Consider the following 25,861-nt stretch of genomic DNA (forward strand, 5'->3'; position numbering starts at 1 on the left):
ATCCTGTATGCTACGTGGCTCAGCCAAAAGAAAAAAAATTTTTTTAAAGTCATATGCATGTCCCCAGGCTTCCTGCATGTAGTTTTGGGATATTTATTTTATGGGGAGGATGAAGACAGGGATCTCAGTTGGAGGCATGTGTAAGGTAGGCACTAAGAAACTAACCTATATTGTTACCATTTCCTGACATATTTAAAACTCTAAATTGTGTTGATGGGGGCATGGACCAAACCCAGCCCACTGCCTATTTTTGTAACTAAAATTTGATTGGAACACAGTCATGCCCATTCATTTAGGTATTGCTTATGGCTGCTTTTGCATTTCAATGGCAGAGCTGAGTATCTGGCCTGCAAAGCCTAAAATATTGGGTGCTTTACTGAAAAAGTTTACCAACTTCTGCTGTAAATCAAACAATTACGTTTTGAGAGAAAAAATTATGTTCTAGTTTGAGATTAGAGCATTATAACTTTACCATGTTGATTTTACTTGCTTGTAATGTTCAGGTTGAAGTTTGTAAATTTGCTGTGAAAAAATAGTTGTTTTTTCTTGACATTAAAATTAATTAAAAAGAAAGGTATTGAATCTGTACTCTAATTTTTAGGATCCAAATTTAATTAGCATGAGTAATTTTGAAGATTGCAGTTTGTGTCCCACTGTTCCCATTGAACATGGATTCCGTAGACAATCTAAGTCAAATAATGTTGAAGAGACTGAAATACATTGGAAACTGATTCCAATTACAGGTAAGAACAAGTATACTGGGACTTAGGTTTGCTTGGTTTTACTTAGGGACCAGTTTCCTGAAGGGTTTTGTCTTTCCTAGATTCCACTCTTGGGTCTTGCTTGGCTCTGACATCTTCGGTATCTTATTTTTGAGCAATGTGATATTCATCATTGAGTGTTGCTGTTCTTGGTCAGTATCTGCAAAAGAGCCTATTAAAAACAGAGGGATTTAAAATATCCTTACTTTCCCGATGGAGTTGAACATGCAACTTGCAAATGAAAATTGTTATCAGAAATTGGGTTTCTAATAAGGTGAGGTAGCTGCAGAGATGAAATGAGGGTCTTTGGGCAGCCAATTATATGCTGTCTTCTCAAATTATTAAACTTCACAAGCTGTCGTCTAAGAAGTGGTCATGTTAAGGTTCATCTGTTTGAAAGAAATTTGAGTTCTTAATATTGGAGAATTTGAGAGAAATTGGATCATTGTAGAGAATGGCCTGAAATGATTAAATGTAAATATCCCTAGAAAACTTATTGAACCATGAGGCAAGAATATAGTTTAGCAGATGTTGAAAGATCATTTTGCAGTATTCTAATTTCTCTGTACAAACACATACACACACATATGCAGATACTGTTAATATTCCAAGTTCTTATTCATCTTCGTTAGCTAAGCATTTGGGGAAATATTTCCAGGGCACATCTTTTCCATTCCTAGATCTTTATTTAACCTTTAAAAAGGAAAACAAACAGTTTTTGCTAGAAAGTCGACTGAAATATACTTTCTAGCTTGTGACCTAGAAGCTACTGAGACCTCCAAGGACTCTGCAAAGAATTTCTAAAACTTGATGAGTTTCCATGGGCTTCAGCACCATTCTCTACTTAGTACCTTATCAGAGAGGGCAAGAGGCCTAGAAGTGATCGTAGAGTGGCAGCTGGTACTCCTGACCTGGAGAAGTTGGCTTGAGTTGGAAAAACAGAATAGGGGAGTAGTCTGTACAAGGTGATTATCCTAACCTTCCTCATTTAGACACCTTCATAGCTGGTTTCAGAGCCATTTGAAGGCACAACATCTAGGTGTTGATATTCCATCATCACCTGAATGGAAAGGGAAGCAACTTCCCATTTCTTAATGACCCTTCAGGATTATTTTAGGCAGAAGAGGGAATACTTGAATTTGTTAGCATTTGGGGTTATCTGAAAGGTGCTTTAAAAGGTTGTCACCAGTACCTGAAGAGAGTCTACAAATCTAATGGATGCTTTCCCTCAGGAGGGAATGCAAGAAGCCCAGAAGACCAGCTGGGGAAACATGGTGAGAAACAAACACCAGGTGAGAAGGCTCTCTTTGCTTTTCCTCCCAATGTGCCCTTCTTCAGAATTGCTACTTGCAGTTCTGGTCCTCTATCTGGAGGGCATCAGTTTAAGTCTGTTAATTACAGAAAATTTGGACAATATCATATTTGTATTTAAATCATTAATTGATTTATATCAAATATTCTTATACAAAGAATGTATTCAAGGGAGTCACTGAATATTCATAGAGATTAAGTTTTTTTGACCTACAGTAGATTCTGTCTGATATGATGACTTGGGAAGACCAGAATATTTTTCTTAATCCATTTCTACAGGACATCTTACGAGAAGCAGTCTTCGAGTTTCTCTTAAATTTAAAAAATACGAGGAGGTGAGGCCATGTATCATTTAGGTACATTATTCCTAATCTTGAATTTTTTTGACTCAATTCTTCTTTTGCTAATTGTAAAGCTAATTTCTGCAGATAGTCTAAGAGATTAGGAAACTTTTGGATTCCAGAAACATTTATAGATATTACTGATTAGCTAGTTGTAGTAGGTGCCTAGAAGACAGTCTCTTTTGTCTAAACTCAAGTCAATTCAGCATCCCTGCAGATGGCCATAGGCAGATTCTTCTTGGTTGGAGTTTGGTCTGCGTCTTTTTTGTTTCCATTTCATTTTGTCTTACTCTTTCAGAAATCTTGTGGTGGTGTTTTTTTTAATTCGGAAGAAAAGCTAAATGACTAATTTTAGTAGATCTTTATGGTTATTCCTCTCTTTTGGGAATTAAGAAAAACTTTGAGTTAATAGTTTTCTTCAAGATGATCTTTCTCTCCTCCTAGGAAAAGACGATTGAAAAAAACAAAGCAGGAAGAACAGATATATTGATATGACATACAGGAAAGTGCATAAATCTTTAGTAGACAGCTTGATGAATTCTTACATATGTAAACACTTAGGTGACCACCACCCAAATCAAGATGTAGAACATTTTCAGTACCCCAGCAGGTCGTCTTCTGCATCCTCCCAGTCAGTATTCTTCCTGCCCCAAACCGTAACCACTAATCTGACTTCTTTTGCTATACATTAGTTTTTACCTACTCTTGAATTTAAGATAGATGGAACCTACTACATATGTCCTCTTTTGGTTTTGGCTCTTTCACACAACAATATGTCTAAGATTCATGTAAGTTTTGCTTCTATCAGTGATTCTTTCTCATTGGGAGAATCAGGTATCTTGTTTATGCTTCATAATGCTCCATCAGCATCTGCAGTCTTTATTTGGCATACCATCTTCATATTTTGTGGTTAAAAGTATAAAAATCCAAGTGATGCTACTTTTTGAGAACTCGCCACTCCCCTTGCATTTAAAAGTCAAAGTACCACAATGCCTGAATGATAGTTAGTAGAAAACATGTATTATTATAGATATTGATATATGTTTCTTTTAAATCATTTATTGAAGACATTTTAAAAATAATAAAGTTGTCTATCTTAATAATAAAAATTATATGGGGGAAATCTGTACAAAGTAAAATTAGATGGTGATCATTTGCATTTTCAAAAGGGATTTGGTTTAGAGTTTTTTAATATGGAAAATTTCCCATGTTGATTTAAGTTATATTTCAGCTTAAAAACATTTCCTTTATCTGTAGCCCTTCAGGAATAAGCTTACTGGGAGACTTCCCTGGTGGTCCAGTGGTTAAGACTCCACACTTCCACTGCAGGGGGCACGGGTTCGATCCCTGGTTGGGGAACTAAGATCCCGCATGCCTCATGGTGCAGTTACTTAAAAAAAAATTTTTTTTAGAAAAAAAAATTTAGGAATAACTTTATTGGTCTCAACTATAGCTGAGATATTTGGGAGAATGTATTCAAGTATTTTTAATAACAAACCACTCAGAAGTTTTAAAATTACACGTGGTCCTTCCCAACTCATTTGTTTTACAAGATGCAAGTAAGACATTTTATCTGAATAAATCAGATATTTGACATGGTACATAATTCAAGAAATACAAAACTACTTCAAAAAATAAGTCTTCCACCCCTAGGCCAGACACTTAGTTTCACCCCATTGATCAACCTCTGTTACAGATTTTATTTTTTTCATGGTGGTGTTTTTTTTTTGGCCACGCTGCACAACTTGCAGGATCTTAGTTCCCCGACCAGGGATTGAACTTGAGCTCCAGCAGTAAGAGCGCCAAGTCCCAACCACTGGACCGCCAGGGAGTTCCCTGTTACAGATTTCTTATGTACTCATGCTGACATTTCACATGTGCACTAAACCCCATGTTGCAGATTTACGAAGGGCATTCAGTATTCCTGAATTATTTTATGGAAGTTGAATTTTCTGGTTTATCAATTTTATACAGTTGTAATTCTTACCCTGGTACATTGGATATTTTGCTCCCCTTCTCTTCTTTGACCTACAGACCTACTGTATGGTCTTACCATGCTGACAGGTGCCTTTGCAGTACTTAATGGGTGCAGTGGTTCATGGTAACCGCTGGGGTTGGTAGCAAAATGTTATAACCTAAATGCTGCTTAGGCTGTTTAAACCTTTGGAAAAGTGTGAGTGTAGGGAAAATCAAAACTGAATTTTTTGTAGAGAGGGGTTACACTGCTATACCTGGGTGCAGACTTGAATAGGGAGTTCACTATACCTTAAAAGTACTATAGTTTTGAAAACTATACCTATGTGTGGACTTTCTGATCTAGAGGTAACATTTTATATACTACAACAGCAATTTGTTAGGGAATGTTGGCTAAGATTTAAGAAAAATTAGTACTTTTTTAAAGGATAAAATTGTATAATATGAACTTGTAGGGAAAAATAATGAAAAGTTTGTTTTTTTGTGAAATAAAGTATTACTATAAATTGCTGTTAAATGTATTTTCCCCATGTTTTTTAAAAAGGGATTTAGGGTTCCTGTTTTGAAATGTAGTTTCAAGAACATATGTGTTTGAATTTAGGATTTGTGAGTGGAAAAAAGTACGTTCTTATGGATTGAGCTAGTTGTCAAGGATCACGGGTTATCGTACTTTCATTAGCATCAGCTAGCTTGATGATGTCTTCATCTCATATGGGGTAAATAGCTATTATGATTTCTCTTGGAATGATTTCCAAACAAAATAAAAATACTGAACAAAAGTGCTATCAAAAGTATTACTGTTAATGCAGCTATGAAATTGTGTTCTCTTCCTATATGACTGAGACTTTCTTTTCCTGATAAATTGAAGTCCCTAACATTGTAGCAAATCCACTAAGCAACCCCATATGTAAGAGCAAATCTGAAAACAGATAAAATTAATTATCCTAGATCCTGAATGCAACTCTTAACTTGATGACTTATTCCCACAGCATTTCAGCTTGGCATTCTTTCAGTTGCCTTACACTCAAAATTTTCCTATTAAGGGGGTATTACCTTAGTGGACATTACTTGGCAAAGAATATAGGGGTTGAGCAAGCTGTTGAAACTGACTATTCTGCTTAAAGCATGTCTGTTAAAGTCAGATCTGCAGAAAGGTAGGGAAGCAGAAATAAACAAGTGACTTAATTTGTATTGATGTTAAATTGGCCCTTGTTTGAATACTTCAAAAGGAATCAAAGAAAGTAACATTCAGACTTGCCACTCTAGCTACTGAAATACAAAGACCAGCCATAAATAAGTAGGGCACATAGGAAATAGGTTCACACCATTATCTGAGGTTTTTATTCTACCTTCCAATGCATAGTTTGTTCTAAATATATACTTGACCTGGCATTTTTTTTCTTTGTTAGTTTGTATTTTCAGATGTTATTATTTTGGATTGCTTTTGTAATAATAAACTCTTCCCATATAGGTATGAAATCACCAGAAGAACAACTGGTGTGTCTGCCACCACAGGAGGCCTTTCCTAACGACCCCCGGGTAATAAGTAGACAGAGAAGTTCTGATTATCAGTTTCCATCCTCTCCATTTACAGACACACTAAAGGGCACCACTGAGGATGACGTGTTGACAGGTCAGGTGGTGACAGTGGAGGAGCAGTGTGTGCCAGCAGCAGAACCGCCTGCAATGAGTGAAACCACAGAAAGGACAGTGTTAGGAGAGTACAGTCTCTTTTCTAGGAAGATAGAAGAGATTCTGAAGCAGAAGAATGTTTCATATGTCAGCAGAATTTCCACACCTACCTTTTCAACACAAGAGAAGATGAAACGGCTTTCTGAGTTCATATATTCTAAGACTTCCAAAGCTGCTGTACAGGAGTTTGTAGATGGCTTGCATGAGAAACTAAATACTGTTATCAAAGCATCAGCCAAGGGTGGGAATTTGCCAGCAGTCAGTCCTAATGATTCTGGTACTAAGATAGCATTGAGCCCTCTGGGAAGGTATGTCATACCAGTTTCCTCAAGCGACTTCAACAATAAACACCTCCTTGAGCCACTTGGTAGTGATCCTCTGAAAGACACCAACTCTAATGAGCAGCCTTCCTCTTCGGCTTCGGGTTTAACTGAAGCAGAAGTGAACCAGCCACACCATGCCACAGAGCCAGTGGTGACTTCTGATCATACTGCCCGGGAACCAGTAGAAAAAGAAACAAAATCGCCCAGTGATGTAAACATTTCTGCCCAACCAGCTCTTTCAAACTTTATAAGCCAGTTAGAACCTGAAGTATTTAACAGTTTGGTTAAAATCATGAAAGATGTCCAGAAAAATACTGTGAAATTTTATATTCATGAAGAAGAGGAGAGTGTGCTCTGTAAAGAAATAAAGGTAACTAAATGAGAAGGTAATTGTAATGCTGTCTAAACTTCTCTTGTTGGGTCTGAGCTCTATAAAATGGATTTTTGTTTTTAGGTGTTGACCATATTATTTTCATAATTTGATGCAGAGTGGAATAAAAGACTAGTAAGTTTCAACTGAATTTCAACTGGTGATCTAAATGTCTTAGAATTTTTAATCTTGTTTTGCATAGTGTCATTTTAAAGACCAGTTGTATACATATTGCAGATACCTTTAAATTGTTGATTTAAAGATTTTCAATGTTTCTTACTGGGTTTTTAACAAAGGGGAGGGAAAGATGCAGAGAAATGAAGTTGTCAGTGTTTACCTCAGGGGGTTTTATCAATCAGGTAGAAAAATAAAACTGTTCAGGATGACCTAATGATGATATCTTTTGGCATTTCTTGATGCCCTGGTCATGCCAGGTTTCCCAATAGCCCTTATTATCAAAAAACATGGTGATCCTGAAACACTTCCCCAGTCATGAAAGATTCCTCCTTGGAAGGTATGTGTTTTGTACTGAAGCTATGGAGTAGACTGGCATTTCAGGCATTTGGTTTAAAAAAATACACACATAGAGAGAGGTATGTAAAATCTGTAACAATAGATATGTAATTTATAACACATGGGACAATTAGTGGTTTAATGTTGCCAATTAGTATTCACTAAACTGTATAGCATTTTAATTCCTTAAGAGAATGCCTTGGTTTTTTTTGTTTTGTTTTGTGGTTTTTTTTTTGCGGTATGCAGGCTTCTCACTGTTGTGGCCTCTCCCGTTGCGGAGCACAGGCTCCGGACGTGCAGGGCCAGCGGCCATGGCTCACGGGCCTAGCCGCTCCGCGGCATGTGGGATCTTCCCGGACCGGGGCAGAAACCCGTGTCCCCTGCATCGGCAGGCGGACTCTCAACCACTGCGCCACCAGGGAAGCCCGGGAATGCCCTAGTTTTTAAAATAAATGCCTGCTCCTATTTATGGAATTTACTTACCATGATAAGTTTCTGCTTTTTTAGTTAGAGGAAGCAGAGGGGACTATAAATAAGTGGCGTATAGCCAGAGTGGCCCAGAAACTCCATGCTTTGACATGTCCTCAGCCTTTTGTCAGTTTGAGGATCTCTTTGACGTCAGCATGTTTCATGTGATGTGTTGATGAGAATGTGAAGAGCATGGAAATGGGGGCAACAGAGTGCTCAGTGTGCTGCCTTTACCAATTCCCTGTAGTTTCTTGGGAAGATGAAACCAGACTTACCAGGAATTTTTTGGTTGCATTTTTGCCCTGTATGATTGAACATTGAGCTTCTCAACATTCTTCCACCCCCAGCAACATGTTTCCAGCTCTTTGGGGCATAGCTACATGGTGGTGTAGGGCTAGATGAGAGAGTGGGTTGGGCACAGTTCCCAGTGTGCTCACCATTACTCCATCTCCTCCCATTGCATTTTAGAAATTGATTGTAACACCCTTGTGGGAAATGTGTTTACTTACGAATGGTGCTTTTAATCCATTCTGGCTTAGAATAAATCATATTTCTGCTATTTATTTTATGTAGAAGAAGAAAAGGATGCTGTGTGTTTTATAAATATGATAGGAAATCAGATCAGCACTTTTAATTCTTTTATTCAATATCCATTGGAAATTTTCTAGCAGAAATGTTACAGTATAGTACAGGACTTTATGAATAAAATTTTAAACTTCCTAAATATTTCTGGAGTCAAATTGATTTGTTACTTTATGAGTTAAAGTGTCTTATTTAACACAAACTTGCATTTAAAATTTCTTAATGTAAAAAGACCAAAAATTACAAGCAGGCCTATCAGACAATAATTTACTTTTTCATAACCTGATTGTAAACTGCTCTGAGATTTGCCCAGAGGCTTTAGAAGTTAGAGCAAAATCAAACACTGTAGAAGATGCTTCTTTAGGGCTACATAGAAGTATCCTCTTTGGGTGTGACACTTGTAGACAGCTCTTGAAAGACTGATTGTGAGGCAACCTTGGTTTAGATTTATGGTTATCTAACCAGCGTGCCAACCTTGAGAAAATTAATCTGCTCCTGTATCTGTGAAATGAGGAATGTGACCTTCAGAATCCTGCAGTTTGCTTCAGAGTTCAGGATTCCCCCAGCAAGCAAAGAGAATTCTGCTGGGACTGGCTCTCTTGTGTCCTTTGAAAGGTAGTACCGTGTCAGCAGCATGGAAGGATGTGTTAGATGGGAGAGTGTTTTGTTTGAAGATGTAAACTTGACAGGCATGGCTAATTAATATGTAAGTAACGTTGTACATACTGAAGCTCTGTATGAATGATCCTGGGGCTGTTGTGAGTTAAAGGAACTACAGTAGTCATAAAAGTGCTTTTTAACGCTGAAGGAGTATACCGGTAACACTGCTGCAGAGAATCAAGGGCCTGCTTCAAAAGGAAAGGAAAATGGGAGTGAGAGAGTGGTTAATGACTGAGCTCTGGATTGCCCAGAATAAGTAATAAGAGTTAAGAACCTGGGCCAATCCATTGCTTTTCTGGTTCTGTTACCCCAAGCTAGCATTTACTTGGCTTTGACTGCATAGTGTTGTAACATTGTGATTGTGACCAGTTAAGGTCTGAGCTTCAGTCTTCTCTAAGAGTGGACTTGATCTCTGAGGTCCCTAGTGTAAGGGCATCATTATTAGTGGTCTAGTAGTAGTTAAACTTAACTACTTTATCTTGCATTTCTCGTGTTAAATGGATGTTTGCAAAAAAGCTTTTAAATGTTGATTTAGTTTTTTTTCTTTAACAGGAATATCTTATCAAATTAGGCAATACAGAGTGTCATCCAGAACAGTTTTTGGAAAGAAGATCAAAATTAGATAAACTATTGATTATTATTCAAAATGAAGACATTGCAGGTTTCATTCACAAGGTAGACTATTAAGCTGAATTCTTTGCTTATTTTGGTTGTAAAAAATCCCTACTATCTTTGAGACTAAAGCTGTTTGTTTTTAAAATATCCTCATAAGCTTTAAAGGAGATAAAACTTTGAGGTTGGGAGGTTTAGGACTTGAGACCTAAACTACCCTCTGTGAATCAGCTCATGAGATTCATATTTATACCTCTACAAAATTTTAAATTGTGGCATATCACAGATCTTACCTATCGCTTAAATGGTCAAGACTAAGAATACTGACTCCTTGAATGCCATTGGGTCTGCTGACTCTCTTTATATTGTTATCACCTTTATTTGTATGTCCTAGGTAAAACCTGTCTGTACCCCCTCTTTGCTGAAGCAGTCCCCCTTTCCCTTGGGTTTGGAGGTACCCCGTCTAGTCTTAGGAGACTGTCTCAAGTCCTACTGCTCTTTGAAGTCTTTCCTGACTGTTTCAGTCCGTAGGCTGCTGCCTCATTTGAATTCGGACTGTACTCACAGGGCCAGGCAAGTTAGCATTTGTCATTCTGTGTTTCCAGGTCTCTTGTTAAGTGCCTCTTCCTTAGAGAGTTCTGTTCAAGGTAGATGCCCAGTACATAAATGTTGGTTTGTATATTTAGAAATAATGTTGGAAATATTGTTTTTGTGCTTGACTTTGCAGAGACAACACACTAACATAGGTGAGCCATAGTACATCTAATGTAGGTTACTTCACACTTGAGTCTGTCTGTCCTTATTTCTATTTTTATTTTGGTATTTAAATAGGTACCTGGCTTGGTGACTTTAAAGAAGCTTCCTTGTGTTAGTTTTGCTGGTGTTGATAGTTTGGATGATGTTAAAAATCATACATACAATGAGTTATTTGTATCTGGAGGTTTTATCGTTTCTGATGAATCCATTCTAAATCCAGAAGTAATCACAATTGGTAAGATTTATTTATTCTTTTAAGCATGTAATTTATGTCTTTTCTAGGTTTTTCTTATTAGTGACTCACTCATACTTTAATGCATTGTTCATTCTGCCAGTTGCAGATAACTAGTACATTTCCATCATTTTTTGAGCTTTTATTATCTCAGATTTCTTTCCCATTCTTTTACTCTTTACGAATAATTTCCTCTTAAGTCTGGTATAAAGCAGGGCTCTCTGTACCTACTTCCCTTGGATTACTTTTGGTTTGTTATTGTTATCAACATGTTGTTTTTTTGTGTGTAGATGTTATATTCTTAGATCTCAAAGAGGATGTATAGATCTGTCTCCCTTAGAGGAGAAAAAAGAGAAAGAAAATACTACATAGGAAAGTAGGTGTTCTACATGATATCAACAAACACTTCTTCCTTAATTCAGTTGTGGAGTGGGTGACTTGTTTATTGAATTTAAAATGAACTTCATTATCTCTAACAGAGAACCTTAAAAATTTTTTGACATTCCTCGAAGAACTTAGTACTCCAGAAGGAAAATGGCAATGGAAAGTCCACTGTAAATTTCAGAAAAAACTAAAGGAACTGGGCAGGTAAGGTTTGAAAAATAACTATATATTGGTTGTTGATTTTAACATTGTGTTCACAGAATTTTGCTATTTTTTATGTTTGTAAATTATAGATGCTGCTCAGTTTTCACAGATGTCTTTTGCCAGCCGTAAGGGAATGTAGATGCTGAATTATTCTAGCCTGTTTGAAAATGATATTGTTTATGTAGAGGTTTGTTGAAGTTCTAGTTATGTACAGAGATAAAATTGGCTTAAACTTTACCACTTGGGTTTAGAATAATAATCAAAACGGGATAATCAGCATTCTTTATTTTTTTATGGAACTGTACATGCCAAGTAGATCAGGCCCTCTCCTAATTGTTAATCTAATAATATTACACATATGAGACAAGGATTAATCTTGACATGATAAAGGGATCTATGATTAGGACATTCATTTATGTAATAAGTGATTTCTAACATGCCCAGAAGTCACTTCTCAAAACGTGATTCTTGGAGCACTAGTCCCTTGAGAGGCTCTGCAAATGACTGTTGTAATCAGATGAGTTTGGGATACTATATCCTGCTACTAGAGTCCATATAATGTACTTATTTACACATTAGAAGATCTGAGAAACTTTGTAGTTAAGGATCCTGTTTTACATTTTGTCAGTCAGCATTTCTGAAACCTAGACCACAAAACATTTTTTTCTTCTAATACCTGTTGATATTCCATTGGACACACTTAGGGAAATTCAGGCTTTAGTAATTTTAAATTATTTAACTTTTTATTTCATTTTTTAAAAACTTGTTTTATCTTCAAATCATGTGAAGTAAGCATTGGGGAAGTCTTATTTTTATATAACAGATAGCAATACTGAGGCCCGGAGGTATAACTTGTACAAATTAGTACCGTCATCTTCCTGACAATAGCCCGTAATTTCTACCACATGTTGCCTTTACCACATGTTGCCTTGCATCTGGAAGTATAGAAATAGCTCAGAGCCATGTTATTTTTTGAAGGAAAGATTTATATTTTTTTGTCCTTTTACACCCTTCATTATAGTTCTAAATTAGTGAAGCTGAAGAGAAGTGTAATTTATTTAATAAGTAATAAGTTGAGATTTTTGTCTGAACTGAATAGCTGGCCCTCAGGCTTTGTACCGAGAGAAAGCCCCTGGAGTTACCAGTGGATTGCACAATTCCTGCTTTCCCTCTACTAAGAAGCACCTGTACATCAGGCAGTGAGCTAAGCAGTGCAGTTGTCGTTAGTTGCCTCAATTGAGAAATTATGGCTTTAATTTCAAGTGAAAACGTCCATACTAAATTTTAGAAATGCAGATACAGATACTGAATTACTTAATTTCACAGATTGAATGCTAAAGCTCTGAGTCTCTTGACCCTTCTGAATGTCTATCAGAAGAAACATCTGGTTGAAATTTTGTCATACCACAACTGTGATTCACAAACTCGAAATGCTCCAGAATTGGATTGCCTTATCAGACTTCAGGCTCAAAACATACAGCAACGACACATAGTCTTTTTAACAGGTAACGAGAGTGCTCTTAAGCTTTCTACTGTGAATACAGGAATGTGTATGAAAGGATTTTGTGGGGCTGTGTTGGGTGTTTCTGAAAATGTGGAGGAAAGGATTTTGGAGGGCTGGATGCAGGCATTATCATTTTATATTTGCAAGTGTTTTATACTCAACTTTTTTTTTTTTTTCAATTTAGAAAAGAGTATCAAGATGCTTTCCAGTTATACCGATAATGGAATAGTGGTTGCGACTGCTGAAGACTTTATGCAAAACTTTAAAAATCTTGTGGGCTATCACAACTCAATCACAGAAGAAAACCTTCCTTTGCTTGGTGCTAATGAGAATCTTGAGTCGCAGTCAGGTAACTTTTCAGTAGTTTTCATTTTCTTTAAGGCAGACAGAAAAAGAATGGTTTTGCTTTGATTTCATATAATGAAATGCTAATTTTGAAACTGCTCACCTCAGTGTAAACTCAGCTTCAGGGGAAGTGTTTCAAGGCATTTATCATTCTTTTACTTAGCATACACAAAATCTGCTCATTTATTATACTATAGTCAGTATAAGCTGTTTGAGTTAATGTAGACTGCATACTATAGAGTAGGCATTTTCTTTTTGAGGGTATGTAAGCTTTATTGGCTTCTGTTGTGAATTAAAGCAGTTTAATTACAAGGTAGTAGAGATATCCATAGCTTTAGTCTTTTGTGAGATGGCCTTTGCTTTGGTTCCAGGTTTTATGTAAAATGAAAGATGTACTTTTGTTTTTGAGGAAAAGCAGAGATGTTCGAACATTTGATACAGCTAACCAGTTTAGTAGTAATCCAGTGAAGCTAGATGTCAGAATTTTTATTTTATATTTGTCTTGTCGAATACTGAATTACCGTATAACTTTAGATGCTGTTTTGACATTAACCCCTTTGGAGCTGGGAGTTGGGATTTCCCAACATTAAACGTGAACACATTTCGCAGAAGCTTTTAGCATCGGATTATCTGGACATTCACACCTAGTGTGAGTGTTGTGACTAAGTGAACTTGTGGCAGAAGACCAAGCTTTAAGGGATTGTGGACTTGCAGACCCTGACGCATTATATTGTGTGAGTAGTGTATAATTTTAAAACTTAAACAAATTGTGTATTTCAATAGAGGAGGACTTTTTGTTTTTTAAATGTAGCTCTTTTAGAAAACGATGAAAAGGACGAAGAGGATATGTCTCTGGATTCAGGGGATGAAATCTCAAAAATAGAAGTATGCAGCAATTTTCATTCAGAAATGTTGGAGAAAGAGACCAAAGGATCACGTGGAACAGATCAAAAAAAGAATATTCAAATTGAGTTGCAATCGTCTCTTGACTTGCAAAAAAGTTTATTAGAAGAGAAGACTTATGAAATTGATTCTGAAGAGAGAGCTTCTATTGATATAGTATGCTCTGAAGGAGAGAACAGTAATTCAGCTGAACAGGATTCATATAGCAACTTTCAGGTTTATCACAGTCAATTAAATATGTCCCATCAGTTTAGTCATTTTAATGTTCTCACTCATCAGACATTTTTGGGGACACCATATGCTCTTTCATCAAGTCAGTCTGAAGAAAGTGAAAATTACTTTTTATCTGCTTATACTCAAAACTTGGATAGAGAGAAATCTCCATTAAGTTGGTGGAAAAGTGATACTTCCAGGCCGTTTTCAAAAGAGAAATAATTACAGTAACTTTTTTTTTTTAAGTAGGTTGTTATGGACTTTTTCTGTTTCTTAAAAGTGAATTCACAATTTATATTTCATTCTCTAAACAAAAGGTTTCTTTTCCTTTCGCAAATGTTTTTTTTCCTCTTATTTAAATCATGATGGCCTGTAACAGTTGAAGCATCTGAAAATTGAAATAAATATATATTTTTAACATATTGTACTTGAATTATCTCATATTGGCACTTTTAAGTTTTACACTTATGTCATCTGTACTTTGGCTTCAAATTGAAGCCTGTTTTATATGTAAAACTAGATAGTTGCAAAAGGATAGTGAACAATGGCTTTACATTTTTTCCCCTCCTCTAATGTCAGTGATCCCAGCTACTTTTGCTGAAATGATATATCAACTGATGCATTTGCTACTTTTGCTGAAATATCAACTAATGCATTTATTTTAAGCTTTTTGTATAGTGCTTTTACACAGGTATAAGCCAGTGATGTTAATATTTACACGATTTTGGCTCAATACCTCAAGATTTATTGAACAAAGCCATTTCATTTAGATGATAAAACTATGTACCATATGGGACTTAGGACTTAACACCAGGCAGCATTATTTTTTATTTTTAGACAACCATGTAAAATCACCTGTTGCTAAAATTTTGGTCAACCTTTGAGAATATTTGATAATTACAATTTTCAGTGCTTGTGTGGTCCTTAAACAAAAACCTATCTTATCTTTTGAAATATGAAACTGAATTTGGTTATTAAAGGCATTAAACAATTTGAAATGAACTTTGCTGTAGATTTTAAAATTGTTAGAAAAATGTAAGTATATTTTTCAGGTGGTAAGCACTTAAGTGCTATATACTAAAGCTAACTTTTTAAATTCACAGATAAAAGTACATGGTGAAGATAAATTTTAAATCCACATGTATTGCTAATAACTGCCTCTCCATTACTAATACAAACTTGTAAATGTTTTTGAAAACTGTAGTTTCTACAATAAAAGAAGTCATTAAAAAAAGGACTTAAAAAAATTTCCATGTAAGCCTAAACTGAATCTGGGCTATTTTAGTAAAAGTAAGTATGTCAGACCTTCCTTTGGCACCTCCAAAGAACTTTGAGTTCTACTCTTTAAAATCTTTTTATAGAGCAAAATATCTAAGTGATATTTTAATAAGCTACATGTAAAAAGTGTGGAAGAACACTGTAAACTCCAGACTGTATTAAGGTAAGTAGATCAATACCTCAATACCCACATTGTGATGAGCAGAAAAAAAATTTTTTTTTTTACTACTTTTTTTTACAAGTGTCTTGTTTTATTGTTTTTTAAAAAATATATATATACACACATACTTTACTACATAATGTACAAGTTTTAAATAAGCATTTTAAAAAGAAATCTAGGCTATTTGATAAATACAGTTAAGCAACAACCAATCTAATTTGGAAGACAAATCAAATGTAAAGGATTTGATTTTCTACATTTAAAACGAAGAACTAAAATTCTCTTCTTGATTTGCAGCTAAAGGCATGAGATTAGTTTCCAACTCTCTTTGCTTCTGGAGAAGGCCCTGAAATCGTATTGATATGTTAGTACGGTGTGCAGCAGACGGGCAAATTATTCCTATTTTACCTTTCTCTCTTGTTAATACAGAACTATATTTACTTTGAAAACCCGTATTACGCTCAGTTACTTTGTCATGTTCAACTCAAGAATTTTCAATTTTTACACCAGACTTTCTCACTTGGATACTGTGCAGCTATCACACATTTGTAAGATTATATTTTTAGCCATACAATCAATAGAAATGACCTTTCTTAAAACCATGTCTCCTAACTGTGGGGCTGAACACCACCTCTTTCCTTTTCCCTAAATGCTCTTAAAATGGTCGTAAGTCTCCCTTTAACCATCCAGTGTTTATCTTGACTGCATTAACCTTAGAGGCTAGTTAGTACAAGGCCCTGCTGAAGTAAGATATGGTCACTAAGGTGTATACATCACATTCCTTTCTCTTAAGCTACAACTTCTGTCTCTACTAAGCTAGAATATACCTTGTCACTTTAAAAAGAGGTTTAAGTAAAATCTTCACTGTGTGAATTACCGAGCTTGAGTTACAAAATTCAATCCACATGTAACCAAAGCTACAGCATTTAAAAAACTAAGGGACACTTTATAATCCTGGGTTAGTGGGGGTGATTTTCTAGTCCTATAGATCAACAATTTGAAATGCAGGAGGCATTCATAAATGACTGGACGTGGAAAAGGGTAATCCTAAAACTACAGTTTATTTTCCCCAAATACACAAAGTATACTGTGAATCAAAGCTAATCGCAAAACCAGTTTTGCAAGTCTTCTTTTTTTTTTTTAAGCACAGGGACAGGTGTTTTTTTGTTTTTTTTGTTTTTTAAGGCCAGCTGGTAGAGAACAGTTATAGCCTTAAATATTGGATGTGTTACCTGATTTTATTTTTATCTGAGCAGATAATGAGTCAAAATTGGTCTGGGAGAAAAAGTAGTCTGGTAAGATTGTACCTGTAATTTCACATTATATTACTCTTCGGGACTTGTGTCAAGTTCTATTCCAAACACGGCCAACACGTTCATTTAAAAAAATGTGAACTGCATTACTAAGAATTAAAGCATAACTGTATTTATTTTCTGCCTTTGGTTTTAGGGCCTTATTGATCATGCTTTGCCATTTCAAATGTATGCCTTTTTTCATTAAATAAAGTTGTCTTAATATTCAAAATGTCTCATGATTTCATGCTGGAAAGAAACAGTCTTAGAGATGGCAATGTGAAAGAAATAGAAAGTTGTGTTTTTTTAAAAAGAATCAGCACCTGTACATTAAACTGACATGTGGTGAAGTCACATAAGTCATGTAACCAACGATGGTTATAGTAAAACTGGTAAAACACAGCCCTCCACCAGAAAATGGTCACATCCAAACTTTGGAAGAGCTCATACCTGTCTCAGTTCTGACAGTCCCTTAAGGATTGCTTGCTGTCGATCCCTGTTTTTCACCAAGTTAGGATTAAGAAGTGGGTCCCTGAGATGGTCAAAAAGCTGTTCTTGGTCACAGTCTGAAGCCAGATAAAAATGACAAAAATTCAAATACATTTATAATATGAAATAGCCCTATGCTATAACATTCTATGGATTCATTAATAAGTTTATATCCTAGGAAAGCACCAAGTAGAATTTAAGTAATATTCAATGAAAATTTTAATAATTGACTCCAAAAGAGAAATTTTTTTCTACCTCTCTTGGGGCAATTTGGATTTTTAATTGGGGGGGGTACACTTATATTTACTTACCATGTAGATTTTGGTACTGAGGATCCTGGGTTAAAGGCCTAGACAATGGTGCATCTGGATCAAGGTAATAGATCTCATTGGTTCGGACATAGGGAATAAAATGAAATGGTTCAGAAAACCCAGGTGATAATTCTGTTTGACTGTCTCCTGAGATCAGATCCTCTCTTTCATAAGTACTGTTTTTTAGTGTCTGAGTTTGCTGCGTTCTGTTTTTCACTGCCAGAACTGGTGGTGATTGAGACCTGTATTTTTCCAAAAAGCACAATAAGGGACTTCTTAAAAAGCATGAATGAGAAACTGTATTTTATTTTAGATTAAGCATATTCTATTCTTCAATCACATTTCAATTTATTCTAAATGTACCTATAACACCTTTAGGAACACTATATGTAAGAGGCTTGAGTTCTATGATACCATTTCCTAAAACAGGGCAACAAAATGGGATTAATTTGGGGTTTACTAGTACTTGCTGAGGATTATATATATGCTAGAACAGGGAGAAATTTACTAGCTTCTGAGGATCAACACTACCTGAGTTAATTTAAACCTAATGTTTCTCCTTAGATAATTCTCACTATAAAATAATATACTTACCGCCTAAAACTAAACTTGCTATTAGAGCCATATTCAGAGACAGCTTAAACCAGCTGGTTTGTGCACAAAAGTAGAGAATAAAAATTCTAACAATTTAAAATCTCCCACTGGTTAATTTCTCATTATCCCTACCAGTCATTTATTCCCTACCCCCTCAATCCAAGCAGAACGTCTATTCCACTGCTGGTATATCTGGAAAATCAAAACTGTTAAAGTCTGAAGATAACAAAATATCACCCACATTCCTGCTTAGGATGCCTAGGTCCAGTCCAATTTGGACCTTCAAATTCTAGGTAAAATGCCAGACACCCTTTCCCTTAAACCTCTATTCACCTGAAGTCACAAACTTTCCTGTTACTGTCTTCACAGACATGCATACATGCTTGATCTCACCTATATTTTGAGCAAGTATTTTATATCACACAGAAAGCACTAAGTAGCTACGGAATCCATAACGTACCTTTCCTTGTTGAAAGAATTAATTATCTGAGGTTCTTCTTCCTAAATGATAGACAGGAGAGACAGGAGTTAACAGTGTTTCCATACGTCCCCACAAATGTTTTTAGTGGTTGTTGAAATAATCTGAGGATAATATTTGAGTAACACATACTGGATAATAGGATAGGAGAGGCTTGGTACTTCTCCAGAGTCAGAGAAACCAATCCAGTAATTCCTGACCTTGTAAATTATCCTGTCTATATGGACTATAAACAAGAGTTTTGAATGGGTATCTGAATAAAGAATAGCATTAATCTATTCAGGGTTTAAGTGTAAACTTTTTCTGTAAAGGACATAGTAAACACTTGGCTTTGTGAGCCATGTGGTCTCTGTTGCAACTACTCTAAACTCTTCTTGCAGCATGAAGCCAGCCACAGACAATAGGTTAAAAAAAAAATGAGCATGGCTGTATTGCTAAAAACTTTATTTGCAAAAGCAGGCAGCACGATGGATTTGCCCATTGGCCATAGTTTGTTGACCCCTGCTGTAAACTACAGCAAATTTCTAGAACTCTTATTCACACCCAGAATAGCCCTGTCAAAACATGCATGTGTGGAACTGTATTCTCATTCTAAAAACTTCGATACATGCTTTAAAATATTTTTCTAGACAGAAGAGCTTTACCTTTTTGACTAGCTGCCACCTGAAACTTGGTTCAGTTTCTTGAGATGAATGAAGAACATCTGGTGAAGTGACTCTATTTTGAGAGAGGTGTCCAGGATTATTTCTTTCTACCAAATGCAGCAGTTCCATCTGCCTTCTTACTCTTTTTTCTTCTCTCAGCTTTTGAAGCTGTTTAGGGTACTTTTCTGATGCTGGAATATACCGTCTCAGTGGTTTATTTATATTCCAATCAGGCCTTTTAGTACACTTCTTCATATGTTTTGTTTGTTTCTCTGTTCTTGTGAACTGATTACACTGGTCATTATAACTGTTTTCTTTTTCTAAGTTGGCTCCGTTATCATGACTTACTAGTTCTTGCTTGTTCTTCCTAGTGTTAAACTGTTCATTAAATTCTGCAGGAATCTCAGGAGATGAACAGTTTATAATTTCCCTCTCTATTACCGATCCACAGCATGATTCTATATTGGTAAATATTCCAGCATTTAAGTCATCTAAAAGAAAGTTTCAGATGATTAATTTTTTAAAAATTGTGGTAAAACATACATAATGCAAAATTTACCATTTTAACCATTTTTTCAAAGGCATTAAAACTGCCCTCTAAAACTCTGGTTTGAAAATAGAAAAAAAAAATTCTATACCCACTAAACTCCCCATCCCCCGCTTCCTGCCAGCTCATAGCAACCACCATACTAATTTGTCTCTATGACTGTCTCTTTTTGTGACTTCTGTTAGCATAATGTCCTCAAAGTTCATCCAAGTTGTAGCATGTGTCAGAATATCCTCCTTTTTAAGGCTGAATACACACACACCATAAAACATTCCATTGTATGTATATACCACACTTTTGTTTATCCATTCATCTGCCAAGGGACACTTGGGTTGCCTCCACCTTTGGGCTATTCTTCAAGACCTTACTTTTTTCAGTTCTTCTGACTACACCCAGAAGTGGAATCGCCAGACCATATAGTAATTATAAATTTTCTGAGGAAATGCCATTCTGTTTCCTTTAGCAGCTGCACCATTTTACATTCCCACCAACAATGCACAAGGGTTCCAATTTCCCTAAATCTTCCATTAAAGCAGTTTTAAGTGTACAATTCAGTGGCGCCAAGCACACTCATGATGCCACACAATTCCAGACCCCATCATCACCTCAAGCAGAAACCCTGCACCCACTAAGCAGTAATTCCCCATTCCACCCTCCTTCCCAACCTTCAGCAACTTCCACTCTACTTTCCACTTCTGAATTTGTCCACCCAACCCTAAATTCCTTACACCAGTGGAACTATACAATATTTTTGTCTCCCTGCACAACTGCCCCCCGCCCCTCACGTGCAGCTTATTTCACTCAGCGTAATGCCTTCACGGATTATTCAAGCTACAGCACATATCAGAACTTCAGATGATTCGCTATTTTTTTATTTTATTTTTGGCTGCGCTGGGTCTTCGTTGCTGCACATGGGCTTTCTCTAGTGGCGAGCGGGAGCTACTCTTCATTGCGGTATGTCGGCTTCTTACCGTGGTGCACGGGGGAGCACGGGGTCTAGGTGCGCCGGCTTCAGTAGTTGTGGCACACGGGCTCAGCAGTCGTGGCTCGTGGGCTCCAGAGCACAGGCTCAGTAGTTGCAGCACACAGGCCCAGCTGCTCTGCGGCATGTGGGTGGGATCTTCCCGGAGGAGGGCTCGAACCCGTGTACCCCGCAATAGCAGGGCGGATTCTTAACCACTGTGCCAACAGGGAAGTCCTCATCTAACTTTTTAAATGTCTGTATCTCATATACCATCATGCTATGCCTCCAGGCCATCCCTGAATCACATATAACCTTTTACTTTCTTCCATTTTGAAAACAGGAAAAGTTCACCATTCAAACATCTAAAATCTCCTTAAAATTTACATAATGTTCATGATTATATATGTGTTCAGCTATCACAACAATTGAGCAACAAAATTACTTTGTTGCTCAAAAGACTTTTTTTCACATATGATTAAAATTTTAAATTCACAATTAGCTAAAAAAAAGTCCAATTATTGCTGTGTGTTATTGCAGACTAGAGCTGGCCAGGACTAATCCTAGTAAGGCTGCCCAGCCTACATCATTTTCATACTGGATATCCTTTTTTGCCACTCTAGACCCACTTTACACCTTTCTCTCCCCGGCTCTCTGACCTAGCAGGCTGACTGGTAAGAACCTTATCAATGGGTTCCTGGGTCCTCTGGTTTCTGTTTCTGTCAGGAGTGTTCATATGCAGATTATAGGAAGGGAAAAGAGTGAATTCAGGATACTTATCCCACTGGCTCATTCCCTGTGAGCTGACCTCAGGCTGACTCTATCCCTCTACCAAAGGTTCCCCTCAAAGTTACCTCTATACAACGCTTGTCTTCTAGGTTCTGGTAACAAGTCAGTTGCTACTAGCACCAGAGTCAAAGCACTACTGCTGTTTTCCCTCACATCCACTCCTTTGAAAATAGTCTCTTTTTAAATAATCCATCTTTAATTATTCTACTTTGGGACCCTGACTGATTAAATTGCCTTAGAATCACCCAGTGATAATACACATAATTTCATGGTCTTAAAGACCTAGTTTGACTTTTTTTTTTTTAGTTTGACTTCCTCTTAAGTGATGTGTAGGATTTATATAATTTTGTTGTTTATCTGGACATAGAGAAGGGAGAAACCACATTCTTCAAGCTTACGAGGAAACTATAAAAAAAAGTTTTGTTTTTTTTAATAAACTAAACAGGTTGCTTTACCCAATTCCCTTTTCAAATTCCCTTCTACCTTCTGTCATATTATGTAATCTGGTGTTGTACTGAAGATCTAAAATTAACTGGCAGAAAGAGTGGTATGTTAGAGGATGGATTTCCATTAAGACATTCTGGGCTTGGGGCTCAGCACTAGCCAACTCCAGAGTAGCTTTTTGATATTTCTAGAGGAACATTAATATTATCTCCTAACTTATGGCCAGCCAAATTGGTTTTTGTCTCTTGTTAAGTTACCAAGGGATCCCCAAGACCACAAATAACTGACAGGAGGGTCCACTGGTAATTAGTTTAAAAACTGAAGGTCTGGTTCAAGGTGGTGACCTAGGAAGATCCTGAACTCGCCTCCTACAGACACACTTGAACCTATAGTTACATATGGAACAATTTCCTCTGAAAAAACCCTGAACAACTGGCTGGGCGACTCCTACACATTGCCCAAGTCTGGCACACCATCAAAGCAGGTGGGAGAGGCTGAGACACAGTCAAGCCATAAACCCCACCCCTGTGCTGCAACCCACAATTGGGAGGGAACTCAAAACCCAGCGCTTTTCCCCAAGGAGATAAGGGTTTGAACCCCACATTGGGTACCCCCACTTTTAAGATCTGCACAGAACAGATAATCCCCCAAAACACACAGCACTGAAAACCAATGCGGCTCATGTCCACAAGACCCACAAAGCTATAGCAAAAGGGAGAAACAGCTCTTAAAGGGCTCACTTACCTCAGGGCCCAGTGCAGAGGCAGCTGCTTACACCCAAATGTGAAAGAGGCTCATTTAAAAATATGCTGAAGCGTTGGCCCAAGAGGTAGGAATGTAACTTAACACATCTAGGGGCTTGCTGGAATACTCTTGGGATGGGGGTGGGGATGAGGATGGTGGGCACCACCTGTTTTTTTTTTTTAAAAGAACCACTAGGCCTTTTACTCCCACCTTGCCGTCCCTGCCCCGGCTGTTACACTGCCCCCCGCCCAACTTCAACATGTACAGCAAACCCTCAGCAAACATCATTCTCAATGGTGAAAAACTGAAGGCGTTTCCTCTAAGATCAGGAATAAGACAAAGATGTCAACTCTAGCCACTTTATTCAACATAGTTTTGGAAGTCCGAGCCACAGCCATCGGTAAGAAAAATAAATAAAAGGAATACAAATTGGAAAAGAAGAAGTAGAACTGTCACTGTTCACAGATGACATGATACTATACATAGAAAATACTGAAGATGCCACCGGTAGACTACTAGAGCTAATCAATGAATCTGGTAAAGCTGAAGGATACAAAATTAATACACAGAAATCTCTTGCATTCCTATACACTAACAATGAAAGAGCAGAAAGAGAAATTAAGGAAAGAATCCCATTTACCATTGCAACAAAAAGAATAAAACACCTAGGAATAAACCTATCTAGGGAGACAAAAGACCTGTATGCAGAAAACCATAAGACACTGTTGAAAGAAACTGAAGATGATACCAACAAATGGAGAGATATACCATGTTCTTGGATTGGAAGAATCAATATTGTGAAAATGATTATACTACCCAAAGCAATCTATAGATTCAGTGCAATCCCTATCAAATTACCAATGGCATTTTTCACAGAATTAGAACAAAAAATTTAACAATTTGTATGGAAACACAAAAGACCCCACACAGCCAAAGCAATCTGCAAAAAGAAAAATGGAGCTAGAAGAATCAGGCTTCCCAACTTCAGACTATACTACAAAGCTACAGTAATCAAGACAGTATGGTACTGGGACAAAAACAGAAATATAGCTCAATGGTACCGGATAGAAAGCCCAGAGATAAACCCACACACCTATGGTCACCTAATCTATGACAAAGGAGGCAAGGATATACAATGGAGAAAAGACAGTCTCCTTCATAAGTGGTGCTGGGAAAACTGCACAGCTACATGTAAAGAATGAAAGTAGAACATTCTCTAACACCATACACAAAAATGAACTCAAAATGGATTAAAGACCTAAATGTAAGACTGGACACTATAAAATTCTTAGTGGAAAACATAGGCAGAACACTTTTTTTTTTTTTTTTGGTGGTACGCAGGCCTCTCACTGTTGTGGCCTCTCCCGTTGCGGGGCACAGGCTCCGGACGCGCAGGCTCCCCGGCCATGGCTCACGGGCCTAGCTGCTCCGCGGCACGTGGGATCCTCCCAGTCTGGGGCACGAACCTGTGTCCCCTGCCTCAGCAGGCGGACTCTCAACCACTGTGCCACAAGGGAAGCCCCAGAACACTCTTTGACATAAATCACAGCAAGATCTTTTTTGACCCACCTCCTAGAGTAATGAAAATAAAAACAAAAATAAACAAATGGGACCTAATTAAACTTAAAAGCTTTTGCACAGCAAAGGAAACTATAAACAAAACGAAAAGACAACCCTCAGAATGGGAGAAAATACTTGCAAACGAAGCAACTGACAAAAGATTAATGTCCAAAATATACAAACAGCTCATGCAGCTCAATATCAAAAAAACAAACAACCCAATCCAAAAATGGGCGGAAGACCTAAATTGACATTTTTCTCCAAAGACATACAGATGGCCAAAAGGCATATGAGAAGATGCTCAACATCACTAATCATTAGAGAAATGCAAATCAAAACTACGAAGAGGTGTCATCTCACACCAGTCAGAGTGGCCACCATCAAAAAATCTACAAATAATAAATGCTGGAGAGGGTGTGGAGAAAAGGGAACCAACCTTTTTACACTGTTGGTGGGAATGTAAATTGATATAGCCACTGTGGAGAACAGTATGGAGGTTCCTTAAAAAACTAAAAATAGAATTACCATATGACCCAGCAATCCCACTACTGGGCATATACCCTGAGAAAACTGTAATTCAAAAAGACACATGGGACTTCCCTGGTGGCACAGTGGTTAAGAACCCTCCTGCCAATGCAGGGGACACGGGTTCAAGCCCTGGTCCGGGAAGATCCCACATGCTGTGAAGCAACTAAGCCCATGTGCCACAACTACTGAGCCTGTGCTCTAGAGCCCGCGAGCCACAACTACTGAAGCCCGCATGCCTAGAGCCCATGCTCTGCAACAAGAAAAGCCACCGCAATGAGAAGCCCGTACACCACAATGAAGAGTAGCTCCCACTCGCTGCAACTAGAGAAAGCCCACGCATAGCAACAAAGACCCAACACAGCCAAAAATAAATAAATAAATGTTTAAAAACAAAATAAAGAGACACATGTACCCCAATGTTCACTGCAGCACTATTTAAAATAGCCAGGTCATGGAAACAACCTAAATGTCCACTGACAGATGAATCGATAAAGAAGATGTGGTACATATATACAATGGAATATTACTCAGCCATAAAAAGGAACAAAACTGGGTCATTTGTAGAGATGTGGATGGACCTAGAGTCTGTCATACAGAATGTGAAGTCAGAAAAACAAATATTGTATATTAATGCATATATGTGGAATCTAGAAAAATAGTACCGATGAACCTATTTCCAGAGAATGAATAGAGACATAGATGTAGAGAATGGATGTGTGGACACAGGTGGGATGAATTGGGAGATTAGGTTTGACATAAATACAGTACCATGTGTAAAACACATAGCTAGTTGGAACCTGCAGTATAGCACAGGGAGCCTTAGCTTGGTGCTCTGTGATGACCTAAATGGGCCAGATGCGGGGGCAGGGGAGGGAGGTCCAAGAGGAGGGGATA

General features: G+C 37.3%; 3 protein-coding genes across 14 annotated transcripts in view; 2 read left to right on the forward strand and 1 right to left on the reverse strand.

Moving 5' to 3' along the window:
- TASOR (transcription activation suppressor) overlaps positions 1-14,479 on the forward strand; it is a 49,154-nt gene extending 34,675 nt beyond the window's left edge. The window contains exons 16-24 of one of the 5 annotated variants that reach the window (XM_082848195.1): positions 602-743; positions 1,994-2,053; positions 5,982-6,772; positions 9,548-9,670; positions 10,439-10,598; positions 11,075-11,183; positions 12,510-12,688; positions 12,872-13,036; positions 13,844-14,479. In XM_082848195.1, coding sequence (XP_082704321.1) covers positions 602-743; positions 1,994-2,053; positions 5,982-6,772; positions 9,548-9,670; positions 10,439-10,598; positions 11,075-11,183; positions 12,510-12,688; positions 12,872-13,036; positions 13,844-14,370 — 2,256 coding nt within the window. In that variant the 3' untranslated portion in view covers positions 14,371-14,479. Of the gene's footprint in view, positions 1-601; positions 744-1,993; positions 2,054-5,858; positions 6,773-9,547; positions 9,671-10,438; positions 10,599-11,074; positions 11,184-12,509; positions 12,689-12,871; positions 13,037-13,566 lie in introns of all 5 variants that reach the window. The other 4 variants (XM_082848191.1, XM_082848193.1, XM_082848194.1 and 1 more) reach the window with 4 other exon arrangements.
- The window catches only part of ARF4 (ARF GTPase 4), a 1,077,785-nt gene that overhangs the window by 822,306 nt on the left and 229,618 nt on the right, over positions 1-25,861 (forward strand). The gene's annotated exons all lie outside the window — the stretch shown is intronic.
- CCDC66 (coiled-coil domain containing 66) overlaps positions 14,473-25,861 on the reverse strand; it is a gene marked incomplete at its 5' end in the record, with an annotated part of 45,846 nt that continues 34,457 nt past the window's right edge. For 7 of the 8 annotated variants that reach the window (XM_082848197.1, XM_082848196.1, XM_082848203.1 and 4 more), the window contains 5 exons: positions 15,840-15,932; positions 17,329-17,444; positions 17,679-17,920; positions 18,733-18,773; positions 19,395-19,885. In XM_082848197.1, the coding sequence (XP_082704323.1) occupies positions 15,846-15,932; positions 17,329-17,444; positions 17,679-17,920; positions 18,733-18,773; positions 19,395-19,885 (977 nt within the window). In that variant the 3' untranslated portion in view covers positions 15,840-15,845. Of the gene's footprint in view, positions 14,537-15,839; positions 15,933-17,328; positions 17,445-17,678; positions 17,921-18,732; positions 18,774-19,394; positions 19,886-25,861 lie in introns of those variants that run through there. The other variant, XM_082848198.1, reaches the window with a different exon arrangement.

Source organism: Leucopleurus acutus (assembly GCF_964270905.1).
Source record: "Leucopleurus acutus genome assembly, chromosome: 10".
NCBI lineage: Eukaryota > Metazoa > Chordata > Mammalia > Artiodactyla > Delphinidae > Leucopleurus > Leucopleurus acutus.